This window comes from Schistocerca gregaria, chromosome 1 (genome assembly GCF_023897955.1).
Source record: "Schistocerca gregaria isolate iqSchGreg1 chromosome 1, iqSchGreg1.2, whole genome shotgun sequence".
NCBI classification, from domain to species: Eukaryota; Metazoa; Arthropoda; class Insecta; order Orthoptera; family Acrididae; genus Schistocerca; species Schistocerca gregaria.
Window position 1 is genome coordinate 1208414635 of NC_064920.1, and position 20524 is coordinate 1208435158.

The window sequence follows — 20524 nt, forward strand, 5'->3', positions numbered from 1 at the left end:
GCAGGTGTTGACAGATGTGAAAATTACCAGACTATCAGTTTAATAAGCCACGGATGCAAACTATTAACATGAATTCTTTACAGATCTGGTAGAAGCCGGCCTCGAGGAAGATGAGTTTGGATTCCGTAGAAATGTTGGAATACATGATGCAATACTGACCCTACGACTTATCTTAGAAAATAGATTAAGGAAAGGCAAACCTATGTTTCTAGCATTTGTAGACTTAGAGAAAGCTTTTGACAACGTTGACTGGAATACTCTATTTCAAATTGGGAGGGTGGCAGGGGTAAAATATAGAGAACGAAGGGCTATTTACAATTTGTACAGAAACCAGATGGCAGTTACAAGAGTCGAGGGGCCTGAAAGGGAAGAAGTGGTTGGGAAGGGAGTGAGATGGGGTTGTAGCCTATTGCCAATGTTATTCAGTCTGTATATTGAGCAAGTAGTAAAGGAAACAAAAGAAAAATCCATGGAGAAGAAATAAAAACTTTTGTATTTCGCCGATGACATTGTAATTCTGTCAGAGACAGCAAAGGACCTGGAAGAGCAGCTGAACAGAATGGACAGTGTCTTTAAAGGAGGATATAAGATGAACATCATGATGATAATGGAATGTAGTTGAATGCTGCGGGAAGTAGATTAGGAAATGAGGTGTTTATACTAGTAAAAGAGTTTTGCTATTTGGAGAGCAAAATAACTGATGATGGTCAAAGTAGAGAGAATTAAAATGTAGAATGGCAATGGCAAGGAAAGCATTTTTGAAGAAGAGAAATTTCTTAACATCGAGTATAGGTTTGAGTGTATGGAAGCCATTTCTCAAAGTATTTGTAAAGAGTGCAGCCAGGTATTGAAGTGAAGCGTGGATGATAAATACTTTAGATGAGAAGATAATAGAAGCTATCGAAATGTGGTGCTACAGAAGAATGTTGAAGATTAGAGGTAATGAGGAGATATTGAATAGAATTGGGCAGAAGAGAAATTTGTGGCAGAACTTAACTAGAAGAAGGGATCGGTTGGTAGGGCATAATCTGAGGCATCAAGGTCCCACCAATTTAGTATTGGAGGGCAGCATGGGGGGCAAAAATCGTAGAGGGAGACCAAGAGATGAATACACTAAACAGATTCAGAAGGATGTAGGTTGCAGTAGGTACTGGGAGATGAAGAAGCTTACCAGGATATAGTAGCATGGAGAGCTGCATCAAACCAGTCTCTGGACTGAAGACCACAACAACAACAACAACATCCACCTCTCACTCCATGGTAATGCTTACGTTCCTGTATTTTAGTGTGCTATAGTGAGGTGTTTACAAACTTACCATATCTGTGCTATAATGGTTAAAATTGTCATTTGCCTTAAAAAGGAGTAGCTTTAACATTATCAGGACATTCATATTAAACAGGAGATAATGTGTATGAGAGCAAAATAGGGAGATATGGAGACCGTGTTTGGTGAGTTAAGTTTCCATTAATCTTTTGATTCCCTTAGTTTTGAGTAGCTGAATATGAAAATGGTGTGTAGGTGGGTGCAACTCTCTTTAGCTCTTTTTATGTAAATAGACTGAAGTAGTAAGTGAAAATTTGTACCAAGGCCTGGAATCAAACTCAGATCTCCTACTTACTAGACAGGTACCTTAGCCACTAAACCAACTTGGAACAGCAGTTCAAACAACTGCAAGGATTACGCTGGCAAACCTCCCTCCTCGGTCATAATTCTCAATGCTGCCCTAGTCTATATATGGATCAAGGAGCAAGGCATGTCATGGTAATCCATGCAGTTGTGTGAACTGTTTTTTGTGCCAAGGTAGCTTAGTGGTTAATGCACCTGCATAGAAAGCAAAAGACCCAGGTTTGATTCCCGAACTTGGTGAAAATTTTCACTCACCCCTTCAGTCTATAAACATCAAAATCATATCTATATAAGACCTTTAAGTCTCTGTAACTGTGTCATATCCTTATCCCCCATGAACCATGGACCTTGCTGTTGGTGGGGAGGCTTGCGTGCCTCACGATACAGATAGCCGTACCGTTGGTGCAACTACAACGGAGGGTTATCTGTTGAGAGGCTAGACAAATGTCTGGTTCCTGAAGAGGGGCAGCAGCCTTTTCAGTAGTTGCAGGGGCAACAGTCTGAATGATTGAATGATCTGGCCTTGTAACACTAACCAAAACTGGCTTGCTGTTGTGGTACTGCGAATGGCTGAAAGCAAGGGTAAACTACAGCCGTAATTTTTCCTGAGGGCATGCAGCTTTACTGTATGATTAAATGATGATGGCATCCTCTTGGGTAAAATATTCCAGAGGTAAAATAGTCCCCCATTCGGATCTCTAGGTGGGGACTACTCAGGAAGACGCTGTTATCAGGAGAAGGAAAACTGGCATTTTACAGACTGGAGCGTGGAATTTAGATCCCTTAATCGGGCAGGTAGGTTAGAAAATTTAAAGAGGAAAATGGATAGTTTAAAGTTAGGTATAGTGGGAATTAGTGAAGTTCGGTGGCAGGAGGAACAAGACTTTTGGTGAGGTGAATACAGGGTTATAAATACAAAATCAAATAGGGGTAATGCAGGAGTAGGTTTAATAATGAATTAAAAAAATAGGAGTGTGTGTAAGCTACTACAAACAGCACAGTGAATGCATTATTGCGAGCAAGACAGACACAAAGCCCATACCTACTACAGTAGTACAAGTTTATATGCCAACTAGCTCTGCAAATAATGAAGAAATTGATGAAATGTATGATGAGATAAAAGAAATTATTCAGATAGTGAAGGGAGACAAAAATGTAATAGTCATGGTGACTGGAATTCAACAGTAGGAAAAGGAAGAGAAGGAAACATAGTAGGAGAATATGAATTAGGGCTAAGAAATGAAAGAATTTTGCACTGAGCATAACTTAATCATAGCTAACACTTGGTTCAAGAATCATGAAAGGAGGTTGTATATGTGGAAGAACAATGGAGATACTAGAAGGTTTCAGATACATTATATAATGGTAAGAAAGAGATTTAGGAACCAGGTTTTAAATTGTAAGACATTTCCAGGGACAGATGTGGACTCTGGCCACAATCTATTGGTTATGAACTGTAGATTAAAACTTAAGAAACTGCAGAAAGGTGAGAATTGAAGGAAATGGGATCTGGATAAACTGAAAGATCCAAAGGTTGTACAGAGTTTCAGGGAGAGCATAAGAGAACAATTGATGGGAATGGGGCAAAGAAATACAGTAGAAGAAGAGTGGGTAGCTTTGAGGGATGAAACAGTGAAGGCAGCAGAGGATCAAGTAGGTAAAAAGACGACGGCTAGTAGGAATCCTTTGGTAAAGGAAGAGATACTGGATTTAATTGATGAAAGGAGAAAATACAAAAATGCAGTAAATAAAGTAGGCAAAAAGGAATAAAAATGTCTCAAAAATGAGATCAACAGGAAGGGTAAAGCAGGAATGGATAGAGGACAAACGTAAGGATGTAGGGGCATATCTCACAGGGGGTAAGATAGATACTGCCTACAGGAAAATGAGAGAGACCTTTGGAGAAAAGACAGCCACTTGAATGAATATCAAGAGCTTAGACGGAAACCAAGTTCTAAGCAAAGAAGGGAAAGCAGGAAGATTGAAGGCTTTTATAGAGGGCCTGTACAAGGGTGATGTACTTTAGGACAATATTATGGAAATGGATGAGGATGTAGATGAAGATGAAATGGGAGATACGATACTCCGTGAAGAGTCTGAAAGAGCACTGAAAGACCTAAGTCAAAACAAGGCCTCGGGAGTAGACAACATTCCATTAGAACTACTGACAGCCTTGGGAGCACCAGTCCTGACAAAACTCTAGCTTCTGGTGAGCAAGATGTATGAGACAGGCGAAATTCCCTCAGCCTTCAAGAAGAATATAATAATTCCAATCCCAAAGAAAGCAGTTGTTGACAGATGTGAAAATTACCAAACTATCAGTTTAATAAGTCACAGCTGCAAAATACTAACACAAATTCTTCACAGACGAATGGAAAAACTGGTAGAGGTCGACCTCAGGGATGATCAGTTTGTATTCCGTAGAAATGTTGGAACATGTGAGGCAATACTGCCCCTATGACTTATCTTGTTCTTGTTGTAGTTGTTGTGGTCTTCAGTCCTGAGACTGGTTTGATGCAGCTCTCCATGCTACTCTATCCTGTGCAAGCTTCCTCATCTCCCAGTACCTACTGCACCCTACATCCTTCTGAATCTTCTTAGTGTATTCATCTCTTGGTCTCCCTCTACTATTTTTACCCTCCATGCTGCACTCCAATTCTAAATTGGTGATCCCTCAATGTCTCAGAGTATGTCCTACCCTTCTTCTAGTCAAGTGGTGCCACAAGCTCCTCTTTTCCCCAGTTCTCTGACTTGTTGTAGAAGAAAAATTAAGGAACGGCAAACCTACATTTCTAGCATTTGTAGACTTAGAGAAAGCTTTTGACAATGTTGACAGAAACCAGATGGCTGTTATTAGAGTTGAGGGACATGAAAGGGAAGCAGTGGTTGGGAAGGAAGTGAGACATGGTTGCAGCCTCTCCCCGATGCTATTCAATCTGTATATTGAGCAAGCATTAAAGGAAACAAAAAAAAAAGTTTGGAGTAGGAATTAAAATCCATGGAGAATAAATAAAAACTTTGAGGTTCGCCATTGACATTGTAATTCTGTCAGAGACAGCAAAATACTTGCAAGAGTAGTTGAATGGAATGGACAGTGTCTTGAAAGGAGAGTATAAGATGAACATCAACAAAAGCAAAATGAAGATAATGGAATGTTGTCGAATTATGTCGGGTGATGCTGAGGGAATTAGATTAGGAAATGAGACACTGAAAGTAGTAAAGGAGTTTTGCTATTTGGGGAGCAAAATAACTGATGATGGTCGAAGTAGAGAGGATATAAAATGTAGACTGGCAATGGCAAGGAAAACATTTTTGAAGAAGAGAAATTTGTTAACATCGAGTTTTGATTTAAGTGTCAGGAAGTCATTTCTGAACGAATTTGTATGGAGTGTAGCCATGGATGGAAGTGAAACATGGATGATAAATAGTTTAGACAAGAAGAGAATAGAAGCTTTTGAAATGTGGTGTTACAGAATAATGCTGAAGAGATGGGTAGATCACATAACTAATGAGGAGGTATTGAATAGAATTGGGGAGAAGAGGAGTTTGTGGCACAACTTGACTAGAAGATGGGATTCGTTGGCAGGACATGTTCTGAGGCATCAAGGGATCACCAATTTAATACTGGAGGGCAGTGTGGGGGATAACAATCATAGAGGGAGACCAAGAAATAAATACACTAAATGGATTCAGAAGGATGTAGGCTGCAGTAGGTACTGGGAGATGAAAAAGCTTACACTGGATAGAGTAGCATAGAGTGCTGCATGAAACCAGTCTCAGAACTGAAGGCCACAACAACAATGACATTCTTTATCTCTCCTTTTTGAGCCTTCTAGTGCCATAAAGAGCTATACTCCATCACTGTTACATGGAGCTAACCAGCCCTCCGAGGCACAGGCTAAAGTCTTCTACCTATTTGAAAGCCATCACTCAGTATCAACAGTTTTTATATCATGCACTATCATTATTTAAATCTGAGTGAAAAGTATTCTAAATGCTTCCTGATTATTTAAGTTCTGTAACACATTACTGAAACATACAAACATCAGAAAAAGTTTTGCATCATCCCAGTTAACAGAACTCCTGAAGACAGACATTGACTGTGCATACTGTATCACAGACACAGTCCCTTTGACTGTTCAGAGATGTCACCAAACTCGCACAAAGGTGCAAACAACCATGCATCAGCAAAATCTATTGGACGGAGAGGATCCGACAGAAGATCGGTTCCAGTTATTCCACCAGGAAGGAGGTACACATCTTGTATTGTCTGTAGTTCAACCATGCCTAGACAGTCATTACCTTGGTTCGATCATGTCTGCATTATTACTTTGTGCCAGGAAGGGCTCTCAACAAGGCATCTTGGAGTGAACCAAAGTGATGTTGTTTGGACATAGAGGAGATACAGAGAGACAGAAAATGTTGATGACATGCCTCGCTCAGGCTGGCCAAGGGTTACTACTGCAGTGGAAGACCTCTACCTATGGACTATGGGTTAGAGGAACCCTGACAGCAATGCCACCATGTTGAATAATGCTTTTTGTGCAGCCACAAGACATCATGTTACAACTCAAACTGTCTGCAATAGGCTGCATGATGTGAATCTTCACTCCCGACATACATGGCAAGGTCCTTCTTTGCAACCAGGACCCCATGGAGCCTAGTACAGATGGGCCCAACAACATGTCAAATGTACCCCTCAGGATTGGGACCATGTTCTCTTTGCCAATGAGTGTTGCATATGCCTTCAACCATACAAACATCGGAGATGTGTTTGGAGGCAATCCGGTCAGGCTGAACGCCTTAGAAACACTGTCCAGCAAGTGCAACAAGGTGGAGGTTCCCTGATGTTTTGTTGTGGCATTATGTGAGGGCAACTTACACTGCTGGTGGTCATGGAAAGCACCATAATGGCTGTACGGTATACAAATGCCATCCTCCGACTGATAGTGCAGCCCTATCGCTAGCATATTGGCAAGGCATTCATCTTCATGGAAGACAGGTCATGCCCCTATCTTGCACATGTTGTGAATGACTTCCTTCAGGATAATGACATCGCTTGACTAGTGTGGCCAGCATGTTTTCCAGACATGTACCCTATCAAAAATGCATGGGATGGATTGAAAAGGGCTGTTTATGAACAACATTACCCACCAACCACTCTGAGGGATCTATGCCAAATCGCTGTTGGGGAGTGGGACAATCTGGAGCAACAGTGCCTTGCTGAAACTGTGGATAGTATGCCATGATGAATACAGGGATGCACCATGGATCAGCACTTGCTACTGGGTATTAGAGGTACTGGTGTGTACAGCAATCTGGATCACTGCCTCTGTAGGTCTTGTTGTATGGTGGTACATCATGCAGTGTGTAGTTTTCATTAGTAATAAAATGGGTGGAAATGATGTTTGATGTTTATGTTGATCTCTGTTCCAATTTTCCATACAGTTTCCGGAACTCTTGGGACTGATATGTGTATTTTTTACTTCGTTTTTGGAGATGGCTCTGTCTCAGATCCCTGAACAACAAGTCAGATCTATCCTGGATCTATTGCTTTAGTTAAATGGAACCTATTATTCCCATTGATAATCTAATCAACCAGCTATATTTCTAAAACTAATTGTCAATGATAATTAAAGTCTTAGACAATAGTTCTACTGTTTTATGTGTGAAACAACCAGAATGTTGGGCCACAATTTGTATGCAATGTTATACTAAGATGAAAATGAATATTTTCAGTCTCTGCCTCCTGTACAATGTGATCAGATGATCTGTGAAATGCATGTTATGAGAGAAATACAAATACTATACAATACAGTAGACTGTTCTTTGTGTTATAATATATCATCAAAAATATTTACAGACTTTAGCTGCAGCAGAAATCCATTTTATCATGAATATTTCATTTTTAAATTAATCATACAATGTAGTTTGTTGATTTTTCATGGAATCTTTTCTCCATATTGTGTTCATTGTGTATCGTTAACAAAGGACTGTAGTTGGATTTAGAACTAGAAGACAGAAAGGTGCAGGCTGGTTTTTTGACACAGTTCATAAGGCATGCTCAATTAGCATTAGTAATAAGTGGCAATAGTGGTTTGTACATGAATAATGGTTCATTCCAGTCATTATTTGGTCCTTTTGTTACTGGACAGATACATTCCTTATATAGAGCAGAATAACATACACAATTTCATATAATTATGAGGTGAATATGTTACTCATCATCTTAAGTTCTGTTATGATTATTCTTTAATAGGCACTTGAGGTTAGAAATGAAACACCATACTGCACTTTAACAGAAAATCCAGAATAGCCTTGGCAGCCAGATACTGTGGTCATGTTTGTATTAGTTGTGTGTGTGTGTGTGTGTGTGTGTGTGTGTGTGTGTGTGTGTGTGTGTGAGAGAGAGAGAGAGAGAGAGAGAGAGAGAGAGAGAGAGAGAGAGAGAGAGTGCACGTGCATGCTTGGGTGTGTGAGTGTATTGTCTATTCTGATGAAGGCCTGTCTTATTAAAAGCTTTATTTGGCACTCTTTTTGTTGTGCCTATCTGTGACATAGCATCTACTTCTCCTCTATATGAAGAGCAGCAACTATCCTTTTCTAATACTGTCATAGTGTCCTTTATTCTATGTATAAATCGAAAACTGATAATGTGGAGCTTTTGTTGTGATGAAGCAAGTTGGCATATTTTTACTTCCCCTGTAGTTTTGGCTACTGCCTCCTTAAATTATTCCTCATCAAACAAATTTTCTATAAAATTAATGACTACTTAGAGTTATAAGGTATAAGAGTGGGAGAAACTGCCTAAAAAAAGCACTTCCTTAAAGATAAAGTGTGATGCTGTTACTTGTAGTTTAACTGAAACTGTGGTGATAAAATGTAAATCTATCTATGTCATTACAAGAAAATGTGAACTCCCATGTATCCCACACTCTTGAGCATTCACTTAAACCTCTTCTTAATGAATGCAGTTAAAATTTGGATTCAATCCAAACCATGACCACAAAGCAAATTTACCTGCTTATATACGTCAGTAGCATAAAAATATACACTATCACTTATTTTGCTCTTTTAAACAGTCACTTCACAGTCAGCTTTAATACTGCATGCAAGTAATTGTTCTTGTTAAATAAACAAATGTCTGTGCAACGTGATGTATAAATGTTCATGTACTACTGTATTGTATCAATTGACTTGTCCTGTATTACTTGTATACTGGTTGTATAATATGTAATCAACAGGACCAAATAAATAAATAAAATTCATTTTTTTTTCAATTTTAACTGATTACCATTAACATACATGAGTAAATCTGCATTATCATAGGAGCCTGTCGGCTACATCATTTACAGTAGACAGTACTGAACTTTCGCGCCCTACTTTTTTCAGCCAATGTGTTGACAGTCACATTGACACCAAGGACAAGAAACGAAGAAATAAAAGAAGGTGAACAATCACTCTATGATATAGACACTTGAAAAATTTGTTAAAAATTGTTCACTGAATCACAACACACAGGAAACCAAAATAAAAATAAAAACAGAAATAATAAAGAAAACAAAACAACTAATAAGATAGCAAGCAGTAAAGATTTAATTATAGCAGAATTATTGGAATGTTCAGAACCAAAGATCCTTGCTTGCTTTTTGAGAACATTTGGAAATCAGAAAGTAACACACAAGAAACAGCATTAATCGTCCACATTATATAACAAGAAATACAAACAAAATGTTGACAACCACATGTAGTGTCGCTTCTGTCAGTGGCAAACAAAATATTATCAAGAATTCTTCTGAATTGACTTGAAGTAGCTTTAGACAAAGAACTGGAGGAGTATCATGGTGGTTTTCAAAATGAAATATCCTGCACAGAACACACTTTTAACTTAAAAACAATAATTCAAGACACAATATTGACCAGTAAACTTATATCAATATCATTTATTGATTTCAAGAAAGCATTTAACTTGGTAGATAGGGAATCAATAGGAAAACTATATGACCATTTGATGTTAAAGCAAAATAAGCAAACATTATTTGTGGTATATAAAGGTAAATTAATGGGAGAAATATCTTAGCCATTTGCACTACAACTGATCTTACGGAATGATAAAACTTACACATTCACTCCTGAAATATGTTTCATATACAAATGTAAGAATCTAGAATATGTAACTAAAAATTGAAAAACTGAACCAATAATTCTGGGAAAGAAATCAAATGTAATTATGGTAAACTGCCTGGCTTTTGCAGACAACTTTGCAAGATTTTTAGAAAAGCCAACAGAAGCAGTTACTCAAATAAATCTTCCGAAAAAAAATTCAGGAAAAAAGGAGAAAGAGAGAAGGAACATTCAGCACTAAATTCATAATTGATGTGTTGTTGTTGTTGTTGTCTTCAGTCCTGAGACTGGTTTGATGCAGCTCTCCATGCTAATCTATCCTGTACAAGCTTCTTCATCTCCTAGTACCTACTGCTACCTACATCCTTCTGAATCTGCTTAGCGTACTCATCTCTCAGTCTCCCTCTACGATTTGTACCCTCCACGCTGCCTCCAATGCTAAATTTGTGATCCCTTGATGCCTCAAAACATGTCATACCAACCGATCCCTTCTTCTAGTCAAGTTGAGCCACAAACTTCTCTTCTCCCCAATCCTATTCAATACCTCCTCATTAGTTACGTGATCTATCCACCTTATCTTCAGTATTCTTCTGTAGCACCACATTTCGAAAGCTTCTATTCTCTTCTTGTCCAAACTATTTATCATCCATATTTCACTTCCATACATGGCTACACTCCAAACAAATACTTTCAGAAACGACTTCCTGATACATAAATCTATATTCGATGTTAACAAATTTCTCTTCTTCAGAAACGCTTTCCTTGCCACTGCCAGTCTACGTTTTATATCCTCTCTACTTCGACCATCATCAGTTATTTTACTTCCTAAATAGCAGAACTCCTTTACTACTTTAAGTGTCTCATTTCCTAATCTAATTCCCTCAGCTTCACCTGATTTAATTTGACCACATTCCATTATCCTTGTTTTGCTTTTGTTTATGTTCATCTAATATCCTCCTTTAAACACACTGTCCATTCTGTTCAACTGCTCTTCCGAGTCCTTTGCCGTCTCTGACAGAATTACAATGTCATCGGCGAACCTCAAAGTTTTTACTTCTTCTCCATGAATTTTAATACCTACTCCAAATTTTTCTTTTGTTTCCTTTATTACTTGCTCAATATACAGATTGAATAACACCGGGGAGAGGCTACAACCCTGTCTCACTCCTTTCCCAACCACTGCATCCCTTTCATGCCCCTCGACTCTTACGACCGCCATCTGCTTTCTGTACAAATTGTAAATATCCTTTCGCTCCCTGTATTTTTTGTACCCCTGCCACCTTTAGAATTTGAAAAAGAGTATTCCAGTCAACATTGTCAAAAGATTTCTCTAAGTCTACAAATGCTAGAAACGTAGGTTTGCCTTTTCTTAATCTTTCTTCTAAGATAAGTCGTAAGGTCAGTATTGCCTCACGTGTTCCAACATTTCTACGGAATCCAAACTGATCCTCCCCGAGTTCCGCATCTACCAGTTTTTCCATTCATCTGTAAAGAATTCGCGTTAGTATTTTGCAGCTGTGACTTATTAAACTGCTAGTTCGGTAATTTTCACATCTGTCAGCACCTACTTTCTTTGGGATTGGAATTATTATATTCTTCTTGAAGTCTGAGGGTATTTCGCCTGCCTCATACATCTTGCTCACCAGCTGGTAGAGTTTTGTCATGACTGGCTCTCCCAAGGCCGTCAGTAGTTCTAAGGGAATGTTGTCTACTCCCGGGGCCTTGTTTCGACTCAGGTCTTTCAGTGCTCTGTCAAACTCTTCACGCAGTATCGTATCTCCCATTTCGTCTTCATCTACATCCTCTTCCATTTCCATAATATTGTCCTCAAGTACATCGCCCTTGTATAAACCTTCTGTATACTCCTTCCACCTTTCTGCCTTCCCTTCTTTGCTTAGAACTGGGTTGCCATCTGAGCTCTTGATATTCATACACGTGGTTCTCTTCTCTCCAAAGGTCTCTTTAATTTTCCTGTAGGTGGTATCTATCTTACCCCTAGTGAGATAAGCTTCTACACCCTTACATTTGTCCTCTAGCCATCCCTGCTTAGCCATTTTGCACTTCATGTCGATCTCATTTTTGAGACATTTGTATTCCTTTTTGCCTGCTTCATTTACTACATTTTTATATTTTCTCCTTTCATCAATTAAATTCAATATTTCTTCTGTTACCCAAGGATTTCTAGCAGCCCTCGTCTTTTTACCTACTTTATCCTCTGCTGCCTTCACTACTTCATCCCTCAGAGCTGCCCATTCTTCTTCTACCGTATTTCTTTCCCCTATTCCTGTCAATTGTTCTCTTATGCTCTCCCTGAAACTCTGTACAACCTCTGGTTCTTTCAGTTTATCCAGGTCCCATCTCCTTAATTTCCCACATTTTTGCAGTTTCTTCAGTTTTAATCTACAGGTCATAACCAATAGATTGTGGTCAGAGTCCACATCTGCCCCTGGAAATGGCTTACAACTTAAAACCTGGTTCCTAAATCTCTGTCTTACCATTATATAATCTATCTGATACCTTTTAGTATCTCCAGGGTTCTTCCATGTATACAACCTTCTTTCATGATTCTTAAACCAAGTGTTAGCTATGATTAAGTTGTGCTCTGTGCAAAATTCTACTAGGCGGCTTCCTCTTTCATTTCTTAGCCCCAATCCATATTCACCTACTATGTTTCCTTCTCTCCCTTTTCCTACACTCGAATTCCAGTCACCCATTACTATTAAATTTTCGTCTCCCTTCACTATCTGAAAAATTTCTTTTATTTCATTGTACATTTCTTCAATTTCTTCGTCATCTGCAGAGCTAGTTGGCATATAAACTTGTACTACTGTAGTAGGTGTGGGCTTCGTATCTATCTTGGCCACAATAATGCGTTCACTATGCTGTTTGTAGTAGCTTACCCGCATTCCTATTTTCCTATTCATTATTAAACCTACTCCTGCATTACCCCTATTTGATTTTGTGTTTATAACCCTGTAGTCAGTCACCTGACCAGAGTCTTGTTCCTCCTGCCACCAAACTTCACTAATTCCCACCATATCTAACTTTAACCTATCCATTTCCCTTTTTAAATTTTCTAACCTACCTGCCCGATTAAGGTATCTGACATTACACGCTCCGATCCGTAGAACACCAGTTTTCTTTCTCCTGATAACGACATCCTCTTGAGTAGTCCCCTCCCGGAGATCCGAATGGGGGACTGTTTTACCTCCAGAATATTTTACCCAAGAGTACACCATCATCATTTAATCATACAGTAGAGCTGCATGTCCTCGGGAAAAATTACAGCTGTAGTTTCCCCTTGCTTTCAGCCATTCGCAGTACCAGCACAGCAAGGCCATTATGGTTAATGTTGCAAGGCCAGATCAGTGAATCATCCAGACTGTTGCGCCTGCAACTACTGAAAAGGCTGCTGCCCCTCTTCAGGAACCACACGTTTGTCTCGCCTCTCAACAGATACCCCTCCGTTGTGGTTGCACCTGCGGTACGGCCATCTGTATCGCTGAGGCACGCAAGCCTCCCCACAAACGGCAAGGTTCATGAGGGGGGGGGGGGGGGGGGGGGTAATTGATGAGTGAATTAAATTTTATCAAAATGTATCCACTTATTAATTCAAAAAATAACTGATGTGTGAATTAATAAGTGGGTACATTTTGACAGAAGCTAACAACAACAACAAATGTTTATATAGGAAAGCAAATCAAACACTATACCACAGCACAAAAACCACAATGTTAATAGTATAAAAACACTCAACAACGATTTATATAAGCTGAGCAGATCAGAGACACTTGGAGGACATAGCTTTACAAAAATAACTGGGTGCAATATGAATTATATATGGTTGGAAAATGAGAAGTAATGAGGAAATTTCCAAAAATATAAAAATAAAAGAAGTAATGCCTATGTGAAGATTAACTTTTCTTGGGCAGCACTACTTAAAAAATGAGAACAGGCTAATGAAAAAAATACTGCTTTATATCTGGAAAAAAGAAGAAATTGACAACAGCATAGATTACAAAAATAAGAAAAGAACTGGAAAGAAACAACCAAAGTGATTGTAAATAACAGAAATAAGCTTTGAAAATGAAATACTAAATTTAGAACTCTTTCAAGGCAGAAGAAATAATAAATCAGGAGCATTGTAGACAGAAGAGGGGGGAAGACAACATGAGGAGAAGAGAAAGGAGTAATGGAAAACTAAGAAGAGGAACTGACATTGTTACAGCATCCTAGTTAGCCAATATGAAAATTTTTTTAAACAGATTATCCACAACAGCGTAAAAATACCTACTTTATATCCACATGTAACTTCCTTAACTGATTCTACGCATGGAAATGTCTGGTAAAGTGATGGTAGAGTCAAAAACACTACCAAAAGAATATTTCTGTAAGATTTCATGCTGTACTGTGGACTGCAGTGAAACTAGAACACACATGAATTTTCTTCTTCGTTTTCTTGATGAAACAAGATAAAAACAAGTGGCTTGCTGATAAAAATTCTGGACAAGTACACAATAACTGCCAGTTAAGTTGCTATCAGATACACTTTTTAAGAGACAGTGATAATAGCCCTGATAAGAAAGATTACAGAATTTTGAGAGGTACAGTTTCTTTCACCTTCATAGCTTCCTGGATGACTAAATTATAACAGATAGATTGAAAATATTAGAGTATTCAATATCTGTCACTTACATTCATGTTGCAAAAGATTCTACTTTAATTTACTAAGGAGATACAATAGTTACGGTCTAATTTTCTTTGGTTGTATTGTAGATTATTTGTTTTATTTCAGTTATTATGAATAACAAACACTCAGGATGCTTAAACAATCAATAGTTGAAGCATTTTCCACCAGTCACAGTTTTTAGAAACATCTGTGTTTCTGATAATTGTGGTAGTATTCAATAAGTTTATCACACATTCCTGCAATCCTTTTCTGGTTCTCTAAGGTCATTCCAAGTTGTATACTATACTTGTCTAAATTTGACCTAGCAAATGGTCAACAAATATCATGACCTGTTCTTGGGCCAACAATTAATTATGAATTAGTAAGATCAAAGACTGAGAAACAGAAACAGGAAAACATGGATTCATTCATTCGTTCATAATGTTCCATAGCTTCTGTGAAGAAGCAAAAACTCCAGGGATGTAGAACGAGTCAAGGTGTACATTAACATGAGACAAAGAGCTCATAGATACTTAATCTGTATAATGTATTAACAATAAACTATTGTGGTGCTGATGAGATTGACACCAGTATCAATCTGAGCATCATCTTTGAACCTAGCAAAACATTATCTTTGAGTAGTTCCGCCATCCAGTTCTCTGTAAGGCTTACTGGTGTGAAGAGGTGAATAAATGAGCTCCTGACTATAAGGTGTTGTTTGGTGTATCTCACATGAGCATCCACCTCACTGGTGACCTCGAGTTGTAATGTCTTCCATTTTCAACGTTTTATGGTGTCCACGGCCTTTGCGTCAGTTATGTTCACGTGTATTACTTCGACACTGCATTCGAACAATGACTTTGTGATCGACATGCACCATGTTGTGGGTGATGTACACCCAGCAGCACTGCAACACGATGCCTCTCACTAAACAATTACGCCGATTTCGCCGGATGTATTCATGGCTGCAACAATAAGTGACATTAGGGGTATGCATGACTCTGGCTCTGGCAGTTACCTCTTCCGGCAGTGTGGGATCAAAGCCAATTTCTGGTAATGCTTCGTCGGATAACCTATCACTACCAGGACAATGGTTTGCCACACCGAAATCTGTGTGGTACCAAGCGGATTCCTGCCATGTTGGTGGAACTGCTTTGTTCACAGGTCAACGTCTTCAGCATCCGACCACACCCGCGCCTGCCTCGGTTCAGCATCAGCACGTGCCTTCCTGCTTCAGTATCTCGGCCTGCAGCAGGAACAATGGCTTGTTATCTGTGCCTGACCTCCATATTCGTCCTACTGCTAAGCCTCAGTGTTTTGTGCCACTACATTCACCTTACCTGCACACCATTTTGAGTGGAGTGACTACAAACAGTGAACATTCACACATTCTGTCCAACTTTCTACATCATTTTCCACACTGTGCTTCTCGACAACCGGCACCAGTCAAGCTTCCACTACCGTTCTTGGCACATCCCGGTGCCTCATCTGCATCGGTCTTCCGTGACATGTCAATCTGAACACAACCGCAACGTGTTAGCTTCCACAACTGCAATCGATACATTACGGTGTCTCACCCGCGTCGACCTCCCACGTCACTACGGATCGCGCTTATCTACAATGTGTCACCTTCACACTGCCATCCGACAAGCGGTTGTCACCACATCCCTGGGAGGCACACCCTCTTGGAATACTACAGCATCTACAGCTTGTTTCAGGCAGTGCACAGATGAATTCAACTCAACCTGTTCTTCCGAACATTCTACAACGCTTACCGATCCTGCCGCCGTTTAATCTCGACAGAGCAACAACCTAGTTCAAAATTGTGGACAAAGTGTTCAGCCATCACAAACTCGGTGAGTCATCCAGGTTTCTGTGCCTCATCACCCATCTGCATGACCAGGAGGACTCAATTGCTGACCTGGTTGACGCCCCGGACTCATCTACCCAGTACACTCGAGCCAAAGAGACAGTTCTATATAGGCTTGCACGCTCAACTGAGGCAGCAATATGGCAAGTGCTCCACATTGAGCAACTAAGTAATAACAAATCTCCCCACCTCTGGAGACGGCTAAACGCCCTGGTCAGCGCCAATCTACTCTCTGACACGGCTCTCCTCGCCATCTGGTCAGGTAAACTACCTCCTCACATCCGCTTCGCTCTGGCTCAGAGTCCTCCTGAACCTGTCGAGCAAACAGTGACAATTGCTGACAAGCTACATGATGCATCACTGCTCTATTTTGCCAGCCACTGCCTACGTGGCAAGTCTCAGGTACAGGCTCATTGTCCTGCAGCTGGACGCTACCCGGGTGCACTGTACCAACCGTTCCGCTCTCTCCGGAAAGCAGTAAACAAGCAACTTGGACATCACCGGCTCTACCCATGGTCATGCCCACTCCTGCAACCAAACCTGGTGCAGCCACCGAACCTCAGCCACCGCCACTGGCAACAAACGTTCCACAGGAAATGCAACCACACTACCCATATTGTTACTTCCACACACAGTTTGGTGAGGTGGCACGGAACTGTTGACAACCCTGTCACTTCCGAAATGCACAACATGACAGGTACCCCCCATTGCTACATTCTGTCTGGGAACTATCTGCAAACTGCAAACTCGAGTGGACTTTTTTAGTGTGCGAAATTGACGAACCTTTACTAGGTATTGACTTCTTGCGACGCCACAAACTTTCACCGGACCTAGTGTGAAACACCATGTTTCATCACCCGTCCAAGACTCACTTGCCCTGTGCCCTGTCGAGCAAACCCTCCCCCCCCCCCTCCACCCTCCGTAATTAATCGATCCGGGCTCATATCATCCGTACTTGCTCATCTCTGTCAATGACGTTACAAGAAATGCCGCATAAGTACCTTGTCGAACTCGAAAACGTCACTCACCTACGCAAGGAAAAATTCAAGCTCTCCCTTCGGCTCCACAAAACACAGCTCTAGCTTTCGGATGCAGCAAAGGAATTACAGACACTACAGCAAGGTCATAAGTGTGCCGAATCTCCTTGCAGTCCCAGCAATTGAGCCCCCGAGTGTTTACCTCCCGCTGCCCCTCTCAACTGTGCTATTGAGACTGCCATAACATGTACTGACAGTTCTGCAGGGCCACACCGTCTTAACATGGCAGTGTTCCTACCCCACCCCTCGCAGACAGCACCTCAAACTCTGCAAATTCGGCTCCTGCATGCCGCCGTGGGCCGTGAGACTGCCACTGACAACACAAACAGTGCACTCTTGCCAAGCGTTTCGCCCGCAACTGTGCTGCCACAGGCTGTGCCCTTGGACAATGAACTCACTAATGGCTCACGAGCTCTACCAAGTTCACCCGACCACGGTGCCACTGCTTTGGGCTGGCGGCCATCTTGTCGCGTTGATTCATGGGACACTTTGCCGCCTCGGCTCCTGTTGGATCCGCCAAGTGGCTCCAAACACCATGACCATGACTCGCCTGCCCCACCCGCGACACATTGTAAACAAACCACCTCCCATGCCATTGGCAACATTTCTGTCATCACCAATGGCACAGTTCACAAGCTTTACCTCACACCAGGTCCCCCGATCTCCAGTAAACCACGTCGACTTTGTCCCGAGCACCTCTCTGACCTTAAAAATCAGATTTCTGAACTACTAAGCTTCGGCATAATTGAACCCTCTGTCAGTAACTGGTCTACACCCATACATTTGACACCCAAGACAGATGGGTCCTGGCACATGTGTCGACTAAATGCACAAACAATTATGTACACCTAACCCATACCCAACATTGCCGACTTTACCAGTTCCCTTGCAATTGCGACCATGTTCTCTGTCATTTACTGCAAACGGCCCTACCAGCAGATCCCCATGATACCTGAAGACATCAAGAAGACAGCAATCACCACCCCGATTGGGTTATTTCAGTTTCAATTCATGCCCTTCAGTCTGAAAAACGCAACCCAGACCTGGCAAACACTTAATCAACGAAGTGCTATTCGACATAAATTCTGCTTTGCGTGTCATGATGACATTCTTGTGTTCAGCTCCTCCGTCGAGGGCAACATTCGACATGCACAAACTGTTATGAACACTCTCGCGGCAGCAGGCGTCAAGACCAACCAGGACAAATTGTAGCTACGTCAACCCACTGTCACTTTTCTTGGTTTTCGGGTCTCTGCCGACGGCATTTCACCGCCCCCTGAGAAAGTACAAACAATATTAAACCTACCCAGACCTTCGTCATTCAAAGAGCTCTGGCACTTTCTGGGGACAGTTAATTATTATCGTCGACATCTACTTTGGGCTGCGGAGATTTAGGCTCCACTGACAGATGCCTTGGCAGGCACCAACACTTCCGGATCTCGGCCGGTTCCTTAGACCCCTGCTATGACTGACTCTTTCATCGCCTTCAAAAATATTCTTGCTGAGGCCTGCACCATCGCGCATCCCCATCCAAATGCACAGCTTTTCATCACCAGAGATGTGAGCGATGCTGCCATCGGTGCTGTCCTTAGACAGAAAATCGATGGCCAAACTTCCCCTCAGCAGTTCTTCTCGCACAAGCACACCAATGCACACTGGAAATATTCCGCATTTGACAGGGAGTTGCTCGTGGTCTACAAAGCAATCAGGCATTTTAAGACTGACATTGAGGGACATCCTTTCTATGTTTTAAAAGACCACAAACCCGACAGCTGATTCGCCTCCTTGCCGCTTCAGATACATGGACTTCTTATCTCAGTTCACTACCGATGTCTGGCACATAAAGGGTGCTGACAATATAGTTGCTGATTTTCTTACACGAGTCTACACTGTACATTCACTGTTAGACCTCCCTGAACTGCCTAACCTTCGACCCGCCAATGAAGAAACAAAAAACCTGATTTCAGGCTCTACTTCTTCACTGCATTTCATCCGCACCACCTTCCCTGGCATTTCTGGTGAGATCTGGTGTGATGACAGCACAGGCACATTATGCCCCCCCATCCCAAAAAAGCTCTGAGGAGCTGTCTTCAATGCATTGCATAATTTAGCCCACCCCGGTGTTCGTGAGTCCGCCCGCCTCATAGCAGAGTGAGCAGAGTGCTTTGTGTGGAGAATTGTCAACAAGAACTGGCAGCAATGGGCACACTCCTGCATCGCGTACCAACGCTCCAAAGTACACAAGCACGCGTCACCCCCCCCCCCCCCCCCCTCGCAGTGCCTTTTCGATACCTCCTGAGCATTTCCAGCATATTAATATTGACATTGTCGGCTCTCCTCCCCCCCCCCTCCCCCTAACGGCTTTTGTTATGTTCTCTTATCTATTGACCAATCAACTCGCTAGGTTGAGGCTGTCCCCCTCTCCAATATTATGGCAGAAACTGTTGCTTGAGCTTTCGTCGAGTCATGGGTATCGCATTTCGGATGTCCAGCTATCATCACGGCTGACCAGTGCAGACAATTTGATTCGCCCCTGTTCAATGAGATTTGTAAGATTTGCGGCATCCAGCGCAGCCATACCACAGCATATCAGCCACAAAGTAAGCGGCTAGTCGAGTGCTGGCACCACTTTCAAGGCGGCTCTTCAATGCCACGACTCTCTATGGACGGAGGCCTTTCCCTTGAGCGACTCGGCATTCGTGCGATCTATAAAGAAGACCTCAAAAGCACAATAGCCGAGTTCGTATACGGCCAGAGCATTGTTCTTCCTGCTGAACTTGTGAGCCCTTCCGCTTCTCTCCCTCAGTCTGACTTACCTTCCTTTGTGGACTGCATCAGATGCTACTTCATGAACCTCCACATCTATCCATCTGACAGCCATTCCTGCCCTATGTTTCACGTCCCGAAATCTCTGAACAATTGCAAACATACCGGCCTGTACTGAGTTCTCTGGCACTCAGCCAACGCCTATAACATTCAGATAAAAGATTCAGCTGTTACAGTCTCTCTCAACAGACTCAAGCCTGCTCATGTTGAGCTTTCTTCTACCCCCCTTGAGGCCACAACCACGCCACTCACTGTCGTGGCTCAGGACGCTCTGAACACTTCCTCCACGTTGGACTTACACACTCGATCGAGTGACTTCCAGCTCCAATCGTCGAGCTCTCATCCGATCTCACCCTCTACTCCGGTCTCAT

At 41.6% G+C, this 20524-nt stretch overlaps 1 protein-coding gene across 1 annotated transcript in view; it reads right to left on the reverse strand.

The window, feature by feature from the left end:
* LOC126284816 (lysosomal alpha-mannosidase-like) overlaps window positions 1-14220 on the reverse strand; it is a 264961-nt gene extending 250741 nt beyond the window's left edge. The window contains exon 1 of the mRNA XM_049984023.1: window positions 14046-14220. Coding sequence (XP_049839980.1) covers window positions 14046-14153 — 108 coding nt within the window. The 5' untranslated portion in view covers window positions 14154-14220. The remainder of the gene's footprint in view (window positions 1-14045) is intronic.
* Window positions 14221-20524: the final 6304 nt, after the last annotated feature.